The 18,095-nt window shown below is 44.2% G+C and overlaps 2 protein-coding genes across 11 annotated transcripts in view; both read right to left on the bottom strand.

Annotated features, from left to right (window-relative positions):
* Positions 1–8,729: 8,729 nt before the first annotated feature.
* sdsl (serine dehydratase-like) lies at positions 8,730–11,585 on the bottom strand. The gene is made up of 7 exons (XM_071365600.1): positions 11,140–11,585; positions 10,670–10,709; positions 10,450–10,589; positions 10,219–10,307; positions 9,708–9,935; positions 9,466–9,596; positions 8,730–9,293 (listed from the first exon to the last, which is right to left on the bottom strand). The coding sequence occupies exons 1-7, from the start codon at positions 11,290–11,292 to the stop codon at positions 9,100–9,102; spliced, it is 975 nt and encodes a 324-aa protein (XP_071221701.1). The 5' UTR covers positions 11,293–11,585; the 3' UTR covers positions 8,730–9,099.
* Positions 11,586–12,420: 835 nt separating this feature from the next.
* The window catches only part of LOC139553354 (apoptosis-stimulating of p53 protein 1-like), a 41,133-nt gene continuing 35,458 nt past the window's right edge, over positions 12,421–18,095 (bottom strand). For 7 of the 10 annotated variants that reach the window (XM_071365597.1, XM_071365590.1, XM_071365592.1 and 4 more), the window contains 8 exons: positions 16,890–16,972; positions 16,118–16,547; positions 15,107–15,876; positions 14,715–14,855; positions 14,341–14,474; positions 14,003–14,169; positions 13,520–13,719; positions 12,421–13,089 (listed from right to left, as the gene is read on the bottom strand). In XM_071365597.1, the coding sequence (XP_071221698.1) occupies positions 13,048–13,089; positions 13,520–13,719; positions 14,003–14,169; positions 14,341–14,474; positions 14,715–14,855; positions 15,107–15,876; positions 16,118–16,547; positions 16,890–16,972 (1,967 nt within the window). In that variant the 3' untranslated portion in view covers positions 12,421–13,047. The remainder of the gene's footprint in view (positions 13,090–13,519; positions 13,720–14,002; positions 14,170–14,340; positions 14,475–14,714; positions 14,856–15,106; positions 15,877–16,117; positions 16,548–16,889; positions 16,973–18,095) is intronic. The other 3 variants (XM_071365591.1, XM_071365599.1, XM_071365596.1) reach the window with 1 other exon arrangement.

Raw genomic sequence — 18,095 nt, 5'->3', positions numbered from 1 at the left:
CACAGGCCATTGTGTAAGCACAGAGTCTAAATCCAAAGGCTCAAGATCGCGAGGCTTCTGGGAACGCTTGCGAAGCAGACCAAGCAGATCAGGTAGTTGGGATTTGGGATTGAGAAGTCAATTAGAGAAGTGAACAATTCTTCTTTAGATGTTAATTTTCTCGAAATTTAAAGGCACAATCTAGATTCGAGACAATGTCTTAAGTAGTTGGACATGTTATTACTCCAACCTCGTGAAAGTGACAAACTGACACGTTTACATTTTTGTCAAAACAACTTTATATCGAATGAGTGCCCTTGCACATGCGCAGTTTGGCGCAAGACGACCCGTTAGACCGAAGACGTGTTTCTGCGCATGAGTTCAGCCAGCCAACGTCACCATGACATCGCCTACAAGCGTGATCTGGTATTTCTAATGGAGAAGCAGTTTCTGCTCTACTGTCTTTGGTACTGTCTTTGGTGTCAGCGCTCACGGACCAACGATTAATTACAAAGCTCATGTTTTCATGGGAAATGTAGTTCCAGAGGAATGGTGCGCCGCTATCACTTGGTGAAAAAAAGCAAATGTGTAAATGGTTGATTGAGAGCCTAGATTACAAGACAATGTGACAAATCAACATGACATCTTCATCTGACAGGCATCTATCTGGAATAGAATATAATAGAATTATATATTTAAGCAATAAGGCCCGAGGAGGTGTGGTATATGGCCAATATACCATGGCTAAGGGCTGTTCTTACGTACGACGCAACACGTATATACCATAAACCCCAAAGGTGTATATACCATAAACCCCAAAGGTGCTTTAATGCTATTATAAACTGGTTACCAACATACTTAGAGCAGTAAAAATAAATGTTGTGTCATACCCGTGGTATACTTAAGCAATAACGCACGAGGTGGTGTGGTATATGGCCAATATACGCCCGAATACAACAGGTGTAGTAGACCTTACTGTGAAATGCTTACTTACAAGCCCTTAACCAACAATGCAGTTTTAAGAAAAAATTGGAGTTATGAAAAATATTGACTAAATAAAAAAAAGTACAAAATAAAAGAACAACAATAATATAACAATAACGAGGCTATATACAGGGAGTACCGGTACCGAGTCAATGTGCTGGGGTACAGATTAATCAAGGTAATTGAGGTAATATGTACATGTAGGTAGGAGTATAGTGATAATAGATAATAAACAGTGAGTAGCAGCAGCGTAAAAAAAGGGGGAGGTCAATGCAAATAGTCCGGGTCGCCATTTGATTAGCTGTTCAGCAATCTTAAGGCTTGGGGGTAGAAGCTGTTAATAAGCGTTTTGGACCTAGACTTGACGCTCCAGTACCGCTTGCAGAGAGAACAGTCTATGACTAGTGTGGCTGGAGTCTTTGGCAATTTTTAGGGCCTTCCTCTCACACCGCCTGGTATAGAGGTCCTGGATGGCAGGAAGCTTGGCCCCAGTCATGTACTGGGCCGTACGCACTACCCTCTGTAGCGTCTTGCAGTTGGAGGCTGAGCAGTTGCCATACCGGGCGGTGATGCAACCAGTCACGATGCTCTCGATGGTGTAACTGTGGAACCTTTTGAGAATCTGAGGACCCATGCCAAATCTTTTCAGTATCCTGAGAGGGAATAGGTGTTGTTGTGCTCTCTTCACGACTGCCTTGGTGTGTTTGGACCATGATAGTTTGTTGGTGATGTGTACACCAAGGAACTTGAAGCTCTCAACCTGCTCCACTACAGCCCCATCGATGAGAATGTGGGTGTGCTCAGCCCTCCTTTTCCTGTTGTCCACGATCATCTCTTTTGTTTTGATCACGTTGAGGGAGAGGTTGTTGTCCTGGCACCACACTTCCAGGTCTCTGACCTCCCTATAAGCTGCCTCGTTTTTGATCAGGCCTACCATCGTTGTGTCATCTGCAAATTTAATGATGGTGTTGGAGTCGTGCTTGGGAACCCAGTCATGGGTGAACAGAGAGTACAGGAGGGGACTAAGAACGCAGCCCTGAGGGGCCCCCGTGTTGAAGATTAGCGTGGAAGATGTGTTGTTGCCTACTCCTACCACCTGGGGGCGGCCCTTCAGGACGTCCAGGATCCGGTTGCAGAGGGAGGTCTTCAATCCCAGGGTCCTTAGGTTAGTGATGAGCTTTGAGGGCACTATGGTGTTGAATGCTGAGCTGTTGTCAATGAACAACATTCTCACATAGGTGTTGCTTTTGTCTATGTGTGAAAGAGCAGTGTTGAGTGCAATAGAGATTGTATCATCTGTGGATTTCTTGGGGTGGTATGCAAATTGGAGTGGGTCTAGGGTTTCTGGGATGATGGTGTTGATGTGAGCCATGACCAGCCTTTCAAAGCACTTCATGGCTACAGACGTGAGTACTACGGGTCGGTAGTCAGGTTACCTTGGTTTTCTTGGGCACGGGGACTATGGTGGTCTGCTTGAAACATGTAAGTATTACAGACTCGTCCAGGGACAGGTTAAAAATGTCAGTGAAGACACTTGCCAGTTGGTCAGCGCATGCTTGGAGTATACGTCCTGGTAATTCGTCTGGCCCTGCGGCCTTGTGAATGTTGACCTGTTTAAAGGTCTTAATCACATCGGCTACGGCGAGCGTGATCACACAGCCGTCCGGAACAGCTGATGCTCTCATGCATGCTGCAGTGCTGCTTGCCTCGAAGCACGCATAGAAGTAATTTAGCTCATCTGGTAGGCTTGTGTCACTGGGCAGCTCGCGGCTGGGCCTCCCTTTGTAGTTCGTAATAGTTTAGAACCCATGCCAAGTAGTAGGATTCAATCTTAGTCCTGTATTTACGCTTTGCCTGTTTGATGGTTCGTCTGAGGGCATAGCGGGATTTCTTATAAGCGTCCGGGTTAGAGTCCCACTCCTTGAAAGCGGCAGCTCTACCCTTTAACTCTGTGCGGATGTTACCTGTAATCCATGGCTTCTGGTTGGGGTGTGTACGTACGGTTACTGTGGGGACAACGTCATCGACGCACTTATTGATGAAGCCGGTTACTGATGTGGTAAACTCCTCAATGCCATCGGATGAGTCCCGGAACATGTTCCAGTCTGTGCTAGCAAAACATGCCTGTATCTTAGCATCTGTGTCATCTGACCACTTCCGTATTAAGCTAGTCACACATGTAATAGGCTGGTAGAAATGAGGTAAAACGGATTCAAGTTTTCTCTGCATTAAACTCCCCGGACACTAGGTGCGCCGCCTCTGGATGAGCATTTTCTTGTTTGTTTATGGCTTTATACAGCTCGTTGCCAGCATCGGTTTGTGGTGGTAAATAGACAGCTACGAAAAAATATAGATGAAAACTATCTTGGTAAATAGTGTGGTCTACAGCTTATCATGAGATAATCTACCTCAGGCGAGCATAACCTCGAGACTTCCTTAATATTTGATTTTGCGCACCAGCTGTTATTGACAAATAGACACAGACCGCCACCCCTTGTCTTACTGGAGGCAGCTGTTCTACCTTGCTGATGCACGGAAAAGCTGTATGTTATCCATATCATCGTTCTGCCACGACTCGGTGAAACAAATGATATTACAGTTTTTAATGTGCTGTTGGTAGGATAGTCTTGAACGAAGTTCATCCAGTTTATTCTCCAATGATTGCACAATGGCCAATAGGACGGATGGTAGAGGCAGGTTTGCTCACTCGAATTCTCACAAGGAACCCGGACCTGTGTCCCCTGTGTCGGCGTCTTCTCTTCATGCGAATGACAGGGATTTGGGCCTGGTCGGATATCTGGAGTAAATCCTTCGCATCCGACTCGTTAAAGATTTATTTTTATTTTTTTCCAGTTTGAGGTGAGTAATCGCTGTTCTGATATCCAGAAGCTCTTTCGGTAATAAGAGATGGTGGCAGAAACATTATGTACAAAATAAGTTGGTTAGGAGCCCGTAAAATGGCACCCATCTCCTCCGGCACCATTCTTATGCATTCTTAGCAGTTTCATGATGCTTGTATCTAAACCAAAGTAGATCACTTACCCTGTTCCATGGCTCAATTTACACCATACCCGGGGTAAATTGTGCCAAGAGGACACTTTTTTGGAGAAGCTACATTTTCAAAACTGTAATGTTTACATGAATTCTGATTGTTTCCAGGGATACACATTATCCTGAAATATACACTACTGGTCAAACATTTTAGAACACCTACTCATTCAATGGTTTTTCTTTATTTGTGCTATTTTTTAAATTATAGAATAATAGTGAAGACATCAAAACTATGAAATAACACATATGGAATCATGTAGTAACCAAAAAAGTGTTAACCAAATCAAAATATATTTTATAATAGCCACCTTCAAATAGCCACCTGTCACGATTTCTGCCGAAGTCGGTTCCTCTCCTTGTTTGGGCGGTGTTCGGCAGTCGACGCCACCGGTCTTCTAGCCATCATCAATCTATTTTTCATGTTCCATTTGTTTTGTCTGGTTGTCGCACTCACCTGGTTTCAATTCCCTAATTACATGTTGTATATGTTCCCTCTGTTTCCCCCATGTCCTTGTCGGGAATTGTTTTTTGTAAGTACGTGTGCTTTATGTGACTGGTGCGATACGGGTTTTGTTGCCCATGTGTTTTTTTATTTTTGTATGCCAGTAGTTATGTACATTAAACGGCTCCGGCTATTTACCAAGCTCTGCTCTCCTGCGTTTGACCTCCATGCCACCAGTTACGCACCCCTGACACCACCCTTTACCTTGAATACAGCTTTGCACACGCTTGACATTCTCTCAACCAGCTTCATGAGGTAGTCACCTGGAATGCATTTCAATTAACAGGTGTGCCCTGTTAAAAGTAAATTTGTGGAATTTCTTTCCTTCTTAATGCATTTGAGCCAATCAGTTCTGTTGTGACAAGGTGGGGGGGTAACAGAAGATAGCTCTATTTGGTAAAAGACCAAGTCCATATTATGGCAAGAAAAGCTCAAATAAGCAAAGAGAAATTACAGTCCATCATTACTTTAAGACATGAAAGTCAGTAAATACGGAACATTTCAAGAACTTTTAAAGTTTCTTCAACTGTAGTCGCAAAAACCATCAAGAGCTATGATGAAACATGCTCTCATGAGGACCGCCACAGGAATGGAAGACACAAAGTTATCTCTGCTGCAAAGGATAAGTTCATTAGAGCCTCAGAAATTGCAGCCCAAATAAATGCATCACAGAGTTCAAGTAACAGACACATCTCAACATCAACTGTTCAGAGGAGACTGTGTGAATCAGGCCTTCGTGATCGAATTGCTGCAAAGAAACCACTACTAAAGGACACCAATAAGAGGAAGAGACATGTTTGGGCCAAGAAACACGAGCAATGGACAATCGACCGGTGGAAATGTGTCCTTTGGTCTGGAGTCCAAATTGGAGATTTTTGATTCCAACCACCCTGTCTTTGTGAGACGTGGTGTGGGTGAACGGATGATCTCCGCATGTGTATTTTCCACCATAAAGCATGGAGGAGGAGGTGTGATGGTGTGGGGGTGCTTTGCTGCTGACACTGTCTGTGATTTATTTAGAATTCAATGCAAACTTAACCAGCATGTCTACCACAGCATTCTGCAGAGATACGCCATTCCATCTGGTTTGCACTTAGTGGGACTATCATTTGTTTTTCAACAGAACAATGACCCAACACACCTCCAGGCTGTGTAAGGGCTATTTTACCAAAAAGTGGAGTGATGGAGTGCTGCATCAGATGACCTGGCTTCCACAGTCCCCCAACCTCAACCAAATTGAGATGGTTTGGGATTGAGATGGTCGGACCGGAGAGTGAAGGAAAAGCAGCCAACAAGTGCTCAGCATATGTGGGAACTCCTTCAAGACTGTAGGAAAAGCATTCAAGGTGAAGCTGGTTGAGAGAATGCCAAGCGTGTGCAAAGCTGTCATCAAGTTAAAGGGTGGCTGTTTGAAGAATCTGAAATATAAAATATATTTTGATTTGTTAAAAAAAAAATTGGTTACTACATGATTCCATATGTGTTAATTCATAGTTTTGATGTCTTCACTATTATTCCACAATGTAGAAAATAGTAAAAATAAAGAAAAACCCTTGAATGAGTAGGTGTTCTGTAGCGTATGTAGATATATTTTTTTATAAAGAATAGATATTTCCTGTGATGGAGTGCTGATGAATGTAGATCTGGCTCAACTGCAAGTGTTGGTTCAGGAGTTGTTTATTTTGTGTTGGGGGGGGGGGGGGGTGTCGAGGTTCTGTTCTGCTCACCTTTCCAAGAGCCAGAGCTAGTGAAGGGAGGGAGGCATGCAGGCATAAAGCATAGGGTGACGTCAGGGGCTGGTTGGTCTGCTTTATGTACGAAGGGCAGCACTTCCAAAAGTTGGCCTGGGAGTATTGCGTAAATATTTAAATTGTCCAGGCCTGCTTATTGTACACTGCTCGGGGGCTAATAGAGGTATGTAGCTGTAGTGTACAGTCAGTAAAGCACAGTAAAACTGCTCCAGGGATAAGCACCCTGTACAGACTGACTGGTCTTTGTTGTCAGGCAGGGCAGGCACGACTGTAGAGTTCAAACTAAGGTTGCTGTCTCTGGTCTCTACTTATTCCTGGATTTCTTTATTTTTTTCTCTTTCTGTTCTCTTCACAGGTCTGTTCTGTTCTCTCTCTGACTTAGCTGTACTGTAACTCAACCAGAGTCATTTGTGATGATTCGGTCACTTTCATTTGCCTCACCTAAAGGTTAAAGATGTAGACTTGTTGACTTCATAGGGATCATTTGATGAAATTCCTGATACCAATACATTTGTCAGGAGGACTGCCCACCTCTGTTAAGCAAAGCCAACCAGACAAGGCCTCTACAACCTATAACTTCACTGTGGAAATGTGAGAGCTAGGAGCTCTTCATAAGACAGATAGAACATGCAGCAAGTGAAACAAATGTTTATTTTACAAAGTTTTGATTTCCAGCACTTGATTTATAGTTTTAAACAAAAAGAAAAACCCATCAAGCCTACACACTTACATCTAAACATCAAAGGTTGTGATTGATGGAGGATTAATGATTGGTTCAGTACCCGCCCCATCAGTGGCTTTGAGCTTGGCGCTCCTACCTGCACACAAACAACATGATGGATAATATGTCACGCTTTGTTTAAAAATGACTGGGATGAATAAAGTTGGGACTGCAACACTATTTCCATAAACTAGTCTACTGTATTAGACCTAGCTAACAGAACAAAGAAACATTCTTTAGCAGACAGGCATACTGTGCAGCTCTTTGCTCCCGCTCTTAAATCTTTCATATCTCAAACATTCATGTATTTCATCCACACTAAACATTACTAACACATTGTGTATTTTCACTTAAAAGGCTACACGTGTGATAGTTTTCAATGAAAACTGCTTACAGTGTTACTTCCTTTAACTACATTACAGTAAAGAAAGTATGCCAATGTCGATACCTAATATTGTACCAGCCTGTACTTTCCTTGTCTGGAAGGCATCATCATTGATAGCTGAGGCTGCGTCTCAAATGGCACCTTATTCTCTATATAGTGCACTACTTTTGGCCATAAAAATAATACACTATATAAGGAATAGGGTGTAATTTGGGATACAGCCTCAGCGAATATGGGGGAAGATGTCCTCTTAAGGGAGGTGGGGAATCAATCCTCTAATGTCTCTGATCTGGTCTCAGATTATCCTTTAAGACTCCATCCCCTGGGGGAGGGATAATAGACTATGAAAATAGTCATTAAAAAGCATTTCAAAGAAATTAAAGCTTAATCACATCCTCATAGTGGATCTCAATTACTGTCATTTACAACATATCAGTGTCCAAAAAGAGGGAAAGCACCTTAATTTATTTTATTACTTTTTTAAACTAAATGTTTTACTATAATCTTGAATTGTTATAGTCATGCTGGGAAATCATACTTAAATTTGTGAATCAACTCTCTTCCTGGAAAGGCCTGTTAGAACTGTGACTGACCTAGTGCCTTGGTGAACTGCTTCATAAGTGTGAGGTAAACCTGTCACATTCAATAAACTCACATAAGCAATGGTGCTATTCCATTCTATGGTGCTTCTTATGACCCTGTAGCTTGGGAGATGGTGTCTAACTCACAGACATTGCGTCCCACAGTTGTGTCAAGTTGTCTGGATGCCCTTTGGGTGGTGGACCATTCTTGATACACACGAGAAACTGTTGAGCGTGAAAAACCCAGTAGCTTTGCAGTTTTTGACACACTCAAACCAGTACGCCTGGCACCTACTACCATACCCAGTTCAAAGGCACTTAAATATTTTGTCTTGCCCATTCACCCTCTGTATGGCACACATACACAATCTATGTCTCAATTGTCTCAAGGCTTAAAAATCCTTCTTTAACCTGTCTCTGCTTTTCCATGACTATTTTAGATTATTATATGATCGGTTTTATGAGGCTGCTACTGATATCTGTTAAACATAGCCACGTTGGGTTAAGACTGTCTCATCAACCATGTCAGCTTAAACAAAATAGTAGCCTAAATGTATATCAAATAAACAATGGAAAAAAAGAAAATACATGCGTATAGCTGATAGAAACAGAATGATGTCAGAAGTTAAGCAACGGTTGTCTTCTTAGTATAGCCTACCAAGTCCACTGGTCTTTTGGTTGGAATTCTCAACAACAAGGAGTACCACCTGCTGGTAACAACTAGTAACTGCATTTGAACAAAGCATTAAATGTACAGATAATAACCACTACTGAATAGTATTTCAGATTTTATTCTATGAGACATAAAAGGTTGTCAGAGATTTTCCAAATTTGACACTGATTGCAAAGCAGGGAAATTAGAGGCAGCATTAGTCAACATTGTGAAAATGTATACAACAGGGTAAGAAGCTGCAATACAAAAAATAATTACGAATCGGTCCTCATAATCTTTCATTAAAACAGTCTGGAGCCATGACCTACTGGTGGAAATCCAATAGCCTCGTCCATACTGTATGTGCTGTAGCCAACTATTTTATTGTTTGATCAACTATGGGACAAGGCTATAGGCCCTGGTCAAAAGTAGTGAACTATATAGAGAATAGGGTGACATTTGAGACTCAGCCTAGGAGCTCCATGTTCTGTGTTCATCTGTTGAGGACCTTCCTGAGATGTTCCAGCTGTGCCTGGTTGATACTGCTCCCTCCACAGACAATCATGACTAGGGGTCCTGCTAGGGGAACAGGCAGCCGGCCCTCACCCTGCAGTCTCTGGATGACACCAGAGTACACAGCCGCTAACGCAGCCCCACAGGCCAGCTCCACCAGCACACGTTCCTCGTCTGAACACACACACACACATAGTGTTAGTCGTAGTTGTAACAGTAGCTACGTTTCTTTTAGGATATCACTATACATCAAATAAAGCAGAGTAATGTATGGAGATGTATTGAACATTTAAAACAATTCTAGAATGTGCCCTCTGACAACAGTGGTGTCTGGTATAACACTCACCCAGGAAGGTCTCCACTGCTTGCAAGGCCTGCTGGTCAGTGACCAGCTCTGATATGATGTTCATGTTGCCCTCCTTAATGTACTCAAAGGCCTGGCTGCACACCGTCTTCGAACCCAGACACTTGGCCTCACTGGCAATACAACCATCATGCCAGATCATTACAATGGAATAGAGTAGAAAAGATTTGAATATAACATAAAGCTAAATTAATATCTCAGTGTAATCTCTGTTCTCTTCTCACCTAGTGATGTCAGGGAGGGTGACTATCTTGCCAGCCTTTACTGCTGCGTTAAAACAGTCTGCTCCCTCAGTCTCCATGCAGATGATGGGCACACTGGCCCAGCCCACTTCCTTCATGCCCTCCACCACCCCACAGAGCAGCCCTCCTCCCCCCACAGATAAAACTACAGCCCCAGGCTTGGATGGAAGAGAGGCCTTGATCTCTCTCACAATACTGGCATGGCCTTGCCTGGGGGAGAATCAAATCAAATCATATTTAAAGTGTAATTTCCAAACAAATGTGTCACCATACACTTTACACAAAATAGAAAGGGGGAAAAAATGAGACAAACAAGAAAAGAGGTGGGAAAACTGTCCATTCAAAAGAAAAGGCAACAGCAACTCCTAATAGGAGAAGAACGGTGTTCATTTCACAGAATCTGAACCATTATTTGTGATCTAAGTCGGTCATTCTAGAAGTCATGCCCCTTACAGGCTCATTTAAGGTTGGTGTGACTGGAGTATCTTCTCACCAGAGCAGAGGATGGTCAAAGGCTGGGACATAGGTCAGGCCATCAGTCTGGGTCAGACGCAGGGCCTCATCATTGGCATCATCCCACACCTGAACAGGAAAAATGAGACAGACAAATTGCAAAAAACACCTGGGGGAACAGAGTAGCCTACAAAGTCCACAAGTAAATCAGTCTTCGGTTATAAGGCTGGCAAAAACTACAGGAGAGGTGGTCACTAATTGGCGGGATTACCTTGCCGACTACTCTGACCGTGGCTCCCTGGTCCTTCAGCTTCTCCCTAATCAGCTCAGGAGAGGATGAAGGCACAATGATAGTTGCTGGAATGTTTAGTTTGCGTGCCACATAGGCTGTGGCCATCCCAGCGTTGCCACCTGAACACAACATAAAGATATTGTCATAATGGGGAATGTTTGGATCACTTGGAAATATTATTATATAAATCGTATACTACCTGAAGAACAAACAACTCCTTTGGACTCTGGTCCTGCAACCTAGAAATTAAAATAAAGTATAATGCCATTGATTAGATATGTGTATATATTTTTTTAAATTCAAACTGAGAAAGTGTGATTTATATATTGAAACGTTGCTCTGGTCTTATCATCATGAACTCAAGGAAGCATTAAATAAAAATGTATCTGGTCAACACTAGGAGGTGTTATCGCACAAGTGTTTGAACAGTACTAAACAAACCTGAAACAAACTCTTTATAATAATGGCGGATATTTTCCATGATGAGCAGAATTTCAAAGGTTTGTGCGCGTGAGGTTGTTTGTTTCCAGTATGTAGGCCGATCACTTGGGTAAACAATAGGCTAATCTTTGAAATGTTACTAAATCTCTATTCTAAGTATGGTTGTCATTAGATGAAATGTAAATTGGATTTACGATCATTTTACTTCAACCCTTTGAACATGCCTACCTTTTGGCAAAGGTGTCCTATACCACGGATTTTGAATGAACCGGAGGGTTGGGAACTTTCCATTTTTAAATACACATTGGTCCCGGTCCTTTTTGACATGTCTATGCTCTCCAAAAACGGGCTATTTATGTGAAAGGCTTTTGGGTTTGCCATGAGGGCTCAGGATAACAACGTTGGAAGTATTCGATGTCCCCTTGAATGGTAGTGCGTAAATTGCGTATGTGCAAATCCAGGTTTTCTTTTCTCGCCAATGTGCCCAATCCACAGAGAGACGCAATGTACCGCTGTCAACTAAGATTGCAATTCCGTTGCGGATGACAAGACAGTAATAGGCAAGAAGTAGACTACTGTAGAAGAATATTCCGTTTGTAGGCGGTGCAACTTTGTGACAAGATAGCTTGCTGCGGCAATCAGTACATGATTTATCCCTGACCTTTGCATAAACTGCCATATCTATCCGTTAATGTTTAGCTTTCAAAGGAGGTGGGATAGATCATAAATGAATCGGCAAGCTCCCTGTTATTAACTCTTGTTTGGTAGACTGTATGAAAACTGCAGCCAATGTAAGCAAGCATTGTGCATAGCATAGTGAGACGTTATTACTATAACAACATACAACATTCAATGTTACATTTTTTTTTTTACTCCCATTCAAGGGAAATAATTATTTATTGTGTACATTTAAATTTTTTGCAGCATATTGATTGGTGTTTGTTTTGTATGTCACATAACCCATCCATACAGCAGACTGTAATACACAACCAGTAAATCAAGCCAGCGTCGGTCAACAGGTAGGCTATACTCAGTGATGAAATTGTGTATCAATTTGCATGATGGGTATTAAATAGACAACAACCAACCTGAAACAAAAATAGCACAATGTACAAACTTCTGCCTAAATTTAACTCAATATGAATACAAACGCCAAAGAGAGATCCTAACTATAGACCTCCTGTTTGGGTGATAAAGCATTTATATACTGTAGGCCTATGAGTGTTTGATGAGCTTAGTTTCAATTCACACCCATAGTTAGCTTCATAGTTATTATATCTGTAGAAGAAAATACTGCACCTCTCACTTTCCCATCCCAGCACTACCTCTCCCCCTCATTCCTTCAGAACACATTTTGGTTCGCAAAAATAAAACCAACATTGTATGACTGTTTTAAACATTCCACATCTCTTTCAGTAGCTTTAACCAGCCTTCAAAGTCGTTCAATAACACCTGCTGTCACATTTCGTCCTGTCCATTTCTCATCTCGTAAAAACATTATCTTATCTCTTGCTTTCTTTCGTCCACTGAAACCCTGAAGATTTGCCTTGCAGGGTAACTGTCCATCTTCATCTAACAGCACTTACTTCAAACCCACATTCACTAACTCATGACTGCCTCTGTCCTCTGCTCCCTTCTCTGAGATTATCACATTCAAGTCCTTACTCGACTGACACACAGGAGAAAAACACAGAGTGAGAGAGGGAAATGGGAAGCCCAGATCCAGAGTATTCTCTGAATGAGGGGTGGTGGCAGGGCGGTGGGAGTTGTTGAAAAAAATAAGTAAAAATGGTCCTTCATTGCTTCATGAACCAATGAGAAAAAGTCAGCTTAGTCAGGGAGAAAAGCGAAACCTTAAATGCAGACAGGGATCTACGGGTGGTGTATGCTGGCTCTTCTTCCTATTTGGTAAGTGACCACCAATACCGAGCCTGTCTGTCTGTCTGTCTGTCCAGATATAGGCCACTCTGTCCATGCCCTGGCCCTTGTCCTTTGTTCTGGGGTGGCACAGACTGACACAGAGAGAGGGCACTGTCCAGGCGCTGCCACTGTCTGCAAGTCTAGTCAGCTCCAGCTCTGAGCCCAGTCCCAGCACAACAACGTGCACTATCTTCTCAGCAACGTGCATCGTCTTCTCTATGCCAGAGAACGTTGTCTAGGCTTGATCCTTGGATACAACTGTAAGAAGAAGAAGAAAACGTTATTGTTCATATTCGTTTCAGATCAAGGAAATTCAGCTTATACAGGCATAGGATTTATTACCAAATATTTTGAGATGCCACTTCTGTCATTGGGTTAAAGCTCCTTATCAATTTCAACTAACATTTAATTAACATGTAATTTCAAACAAGAGTGGGGATATCTTATACATAGTATATAAGCATAAATACACCACATTAATCACATAATTAAAGGATCTCTATGATATTAACATCCTTGTGATTCATATTAACATCCTGGTGATTCATATTAATATTCTGGTGATTCATATTAACATCTTGGGGATTCATATTAATATTCTGGTGATTCATATTAACATCTTGGGGATTCATATTAACATCCTGGTGATTTAGACCATAGTTGTATCCATCGTAGTGGCTGGCCTTACCCCTAGCAGGTTGCGTGGCACGTATCCCTCCTTGTCATGTAGTCTGGCCCACCACCATTCTGTCTCAGCGTCGTCCCTGCGGCTCAGAGTGGTAATGGCGTCTCCCTCGTGGAAGGACAGCTCGTCTGAGCTCTGGGCCTCGTAGTCCCACAGCCCGTACACTGACCCTTTATTCATCACACCCAGCTTCTCCTGCACCCCTGGGGGGTGGATAGAGGGGAGGAGGGTCACTTCACAGTTCACATGGAAACATTATTGAACCTTCCTAACACAAAACCATGGCCCTGTCTAGAAAACCCTGGCCAAACAATAACGTTGGAACTTCACCTAGCCTTCAGATAGGTTAGGTGGAGCTTTCACCATATTGCTTATACCTACCTATCCAATTTTACATATCCTAGCACGAGTTCCTGGTGTGTAGGGTGTAGGGGCTATGGGTTGTTTGTGTTCAGGAGCCATATGTCTCTTTATAACACCACTCACCGTAGAGGAACTGGGAACACTGTGTGTATCCGTCCTCCATCTCCTCACACTTATCAGCCGCTGTCTCCACGTCACTGATGGTGGTGGCAAAGATGGCCGCCCCTGACTCCACCAGCATCTTACAGAGATGTACACTGTTACAGGAGGCTGCACAGTGTAGTGGGGTCCTGGATATATGACGGACACAAAAGGAGAGACGTTCATGGAGACATGGTGTAGTCTTGACCATTTTAAATACAGGTGAGCAAAGCTAAGGTGAAAGAAATAGAAAAGATCAAGTGAAAGAGGAAGGTAAAGAGAAATGGTCACAGCAGGGTTTAAACAGTGTATGTCCTCACCATCCATCGCTGTCAGCAGCGTTGACGTTGACCCCAAAGTCGAGCAGGAACTTGACGATGTGGTGATGTCCAGCACATACAGCGTTGTGCAGGGGGGTGATGCCCTCGTCATTGGCTGTGCTGGGATTCTCAACCTGCATGGTGAAAGGGTCAATCAATCACATTTATTTAATTATTCAATTAAATAAGCATGATAAAGACTTTTTTACATCAACAGTTGTCACAAAAGCCGTTAAAATGTTAAAAGAGCAGATGATTTAGATGTCAGTTTGAAATCCCTCACATGCTGACAGTCTATGGTACGTAAAATGAGAAGACAACACAGTTCATTTATCTTCTGGGATAATAGTTTGAATTGAAGAGCCTATGATTACCTCATAGATGATCCTTTGCACCAGGTCAAACTCTCCCTCCAGAGAGGCGTCCAGTAGCAGGGCCAGGGGGTTGAACTTGACCCGCAGCCCGTGGCCTGTCCGCTCTGACTCAGGCTTCTTCAGGTTAGTCCTCTTGATCTGCTGAGACAGAGAAAGGGGAGTTACTCTCTACCTAATGTCATGACTAAGGCAGAGAGTTTTTCCTGTGAAGAAAGTGAAGTCTGCAACTCTGATGGCAACTCTAACACAAGTCAGAGTTACAGTCATTACTTTTTCAAGGAGTTTTTGCTTACCGTGTGACCTGACCAGGGGAAACTCTGGACCCTATGAATTATGACTTACAAAAAGGAAGCATGCTGTTACATTGTGGACCTGTAGCTCCGCAGGCTTACCTTAGGCAGTGCCGGGGGTGTGACAGTCCAGGGAGAGGTGTCTTTCTGCTGGGGGGACGAGGCCTCAGAGATGGGCCTTGGAGTGGAGGTGGTGCTGGTGGTGGTAGGACCAGGCTGGTTGTTGTTGTTGTTGTCTTCCTGGCTGGGCTGGGGGGTGGGGAAGCAGGGAATGGTCTCACTGGGTGGGGGGGTCCTCTGCTTCTGATTTTCATTGGAGTCAGAGGAAGGGGACAGGCGATGGTCTGAATTGGGACCCTCTGCTGCAGTGACCACAAGGGAGGCTGTCTCCATCAGGTTCCCATTAGCAGTGTTGATGTTGTCCATGTCAGGACATCCCAGGACACCACCCATGAAGACAGGCTGGTAGAACGGAGTGTTGTTGCTGCCCTCCATGCCTCCGGCCAGGGTGTTGAAGCGCTGGTACAGGAGCTTCTGGATGTTGGGTCCGGTGGGGCCCTCTGGCTCTGTGATGGAGCTGCGTTTCTTCAGCGGGCGCGGCGCGTTGGTCAACCGCCGGCGCAGGACCTCCAGGTCGGCATCGCTCTGGTAACGCAGCGGGGAGTGGGCCACGGGGGTCAGCTTGGTGGGGCTCAGGGGGCGCGGGATGTTCTCCACACTGGGAGGGGGTAGGAGTCTACCCTCTGTGGTGTCCCCTTCCCTGTCCACTATGTCCTCTCCACCACCCAGGCCTCCTCCTGGGGACAGTGCCCCGTGTTGGAAGGGCACAGGGGAGGGAGAGGTGCTGGAGGGAAGCACTGGTTTCCCATACACTACAAACAAAAGGAGATAAAGACATTATTATAGGACCATACCTATTGAGGCCCAACAGGAAAGTCAAGCGTTATCTCGATTCAAATGGTTTTGCACTTTTGGGACTATTACATTGGTCCTACTGTGCCAGACAAGCTCAATCAAGTGCAGATTCATTATTTGAAGGAAATCAAATACTATTAGAACCCAGGTCTGACTGACTCTTTACAAAATATCATGTTCATCTATTGAGGGGTTTACCTGCTTTGACAGCAGATCTGCCTCCTATTGGGTAGCTCTTGGCTGCAGGCTGCTGCAGGTACATGTGGTAGATGGAGGAGGAGTTCATGGTGGCTGGGCCCTTCCTGGGGGACTGAGGCCTGGAGGAGGACCTGTCTGGGACGTAGGGCCTCACAGCCACAGCCAGCGGGGGGTCAGGCCTCTCTCCCGGGCCCGGCTGGGGTGTGGGACTGGGGGGGACAGAGATACGCTGCTGGATCTGCTGGGAGGAGGAACCAGGAGGTGCAGGGGTTGGGGCTGAGCGCTGCCAGGCTAAGGTGGCAGGGGCAGACCTGGGCAGGGAGCTGGTAGAGCAGACTATAGACGGGTGGCCAGTAGGTGCAGGGTAAGTGCCGTAGATGGGTGGTGGTTTGGACACGGATCCTCCTGGTAGCTTACTGGAGTCAAGGCTCTGTGGAGGGAAATAGAGTGAACCAGTTAGACAGATGTCCATGTAGGACAGTAGGAAGGAGAGAGTCCAAGGAATGTGTGAAAGAGCAAAAAGTGAATGGCTGCGTCTCAATAGTCTAAAGTGGATTCTCTACTTGTGTCCTCTCCTTCGTCCTTATTGATCTGAAAAAACAGGGTCTGTGAAAGAAAAATGGTGGAGAATGCCTACTAGGAATTTGCTTTTCATGGTTAGTTATAGAATAACAGTGCAGGTGAAGGAGAGGAGATGATGATAGGAAGCCACTTTAGACTATTGAGAGGTACTCAATGACCGTAGTAGTAGAAGGTGAAGTAGGGATCTCACCTGGTCTGGGCTGGTTTTCCTCCAATCTGAAGGTTGGCGTGAGGAGACACTTTTACTCAGGGTGGGCCACACTGCATCATTGGCTACAGGAGGGGTAGAGAAGAGAGGGATTGAGTGAGAAAGGCAAGAGGTAAAAGAGGGGGGGAAAGACAGCAGGACCGGTAGTCTGTGTATCAGTATAAAGGTTGGGGAAGATGGGCTGTGGTATTCTAGTTCTCTTGAGAAGTGATCAATAGAATGTTGACGTAGTCTAAATGAGTAACTGAAAGTACAGTTACACACACACAACACAACACTGTATTTGAAGAACTAGTACCTGAGACTAATACGTTTCCATTTCTAGATCACGTTGCTCTCTTTGCCTTGTGTCTCATACCAATCTCGGTTAACACAGAACTAAAGTCTTGCGTAGTTGGTCAGATGCTCGATTAAGTTCTGGGTCCATATGTGTTAAGAGAAGAGGATAGGAACCGGAACGAAGAGAAGAGGATAGGAACCGGAACGAAGAGCTCCACCCTCTCTCTTTGCAAGGCGAGTCCAAATGTTGCCTCCTCTTCCAAAATTCGAAAAATGCTAACACCTGCGAAATCACAATTTGCCCACGATTTGCCCAAAGCACCGGGAACGAATGCTGCTCGTTATCTCGCGCATACCATTGTATCATGACAGATCTCCAGTACCGTTTATGTAGTCTGTCCACTAGAGATTAGTCTCATACAGACTGGTACAGTACAGGAACAGGGTTACCTCCATACCTATATTGCAGGACAGACTGACCTGAGGGACACAGTGTCAGTTCTAATAACAAGGAGTATGTGCTGTGTGTATTTTAGTCCTGTCCCCGTTTCTGATCCGGTTTAGATCAGGTTAAAGGGATTAGAGAATGTCTATCACTCCAAGAGGATCTCTCTCTCGCTCAGCTCTCCTGGAGACAGTCTGTCTGGAGGTAAACTATTCCTTGCTTCCTGTCTGTCTGCCTGCCAGGCTTCCTGTTAAACCTATTGCAGTGTCTGTGCCAGCTAAGCCACTGCTACTCTCCCTTTCAAACATTACAACTACCCGGTCCTATTAAAGGTGAGCACTAGAGGCGCTACATCATCTAAGGCTGAGCCTGAGATGGCATGCTATTCCCTATATAGAGCACTAGTTTTGACCAGGGCCCACATAGAGCTCTGGTCAAATAAAGTGGACAATATAGGGAATAGG

This window comes from Salvelinus alpinus, chromosome 25, assembly GCF_045679555.1.
Source record: "Salvelinus alpinus chromosome 25, SLU_Salpinus.1, whole genome shotgun sequence".
In the NCBI taxonomy this organism is placed as follows: domain Eukaryota; kingdom Metazoa; phylum Chordata; class Actinopteri; order Salmoniformes; family Salmonidae; genus Salvelinus; species Salvelinus alpinus.
This window is presented reverse-complemented; position numbering and strand designations above follow the sequence as displayed.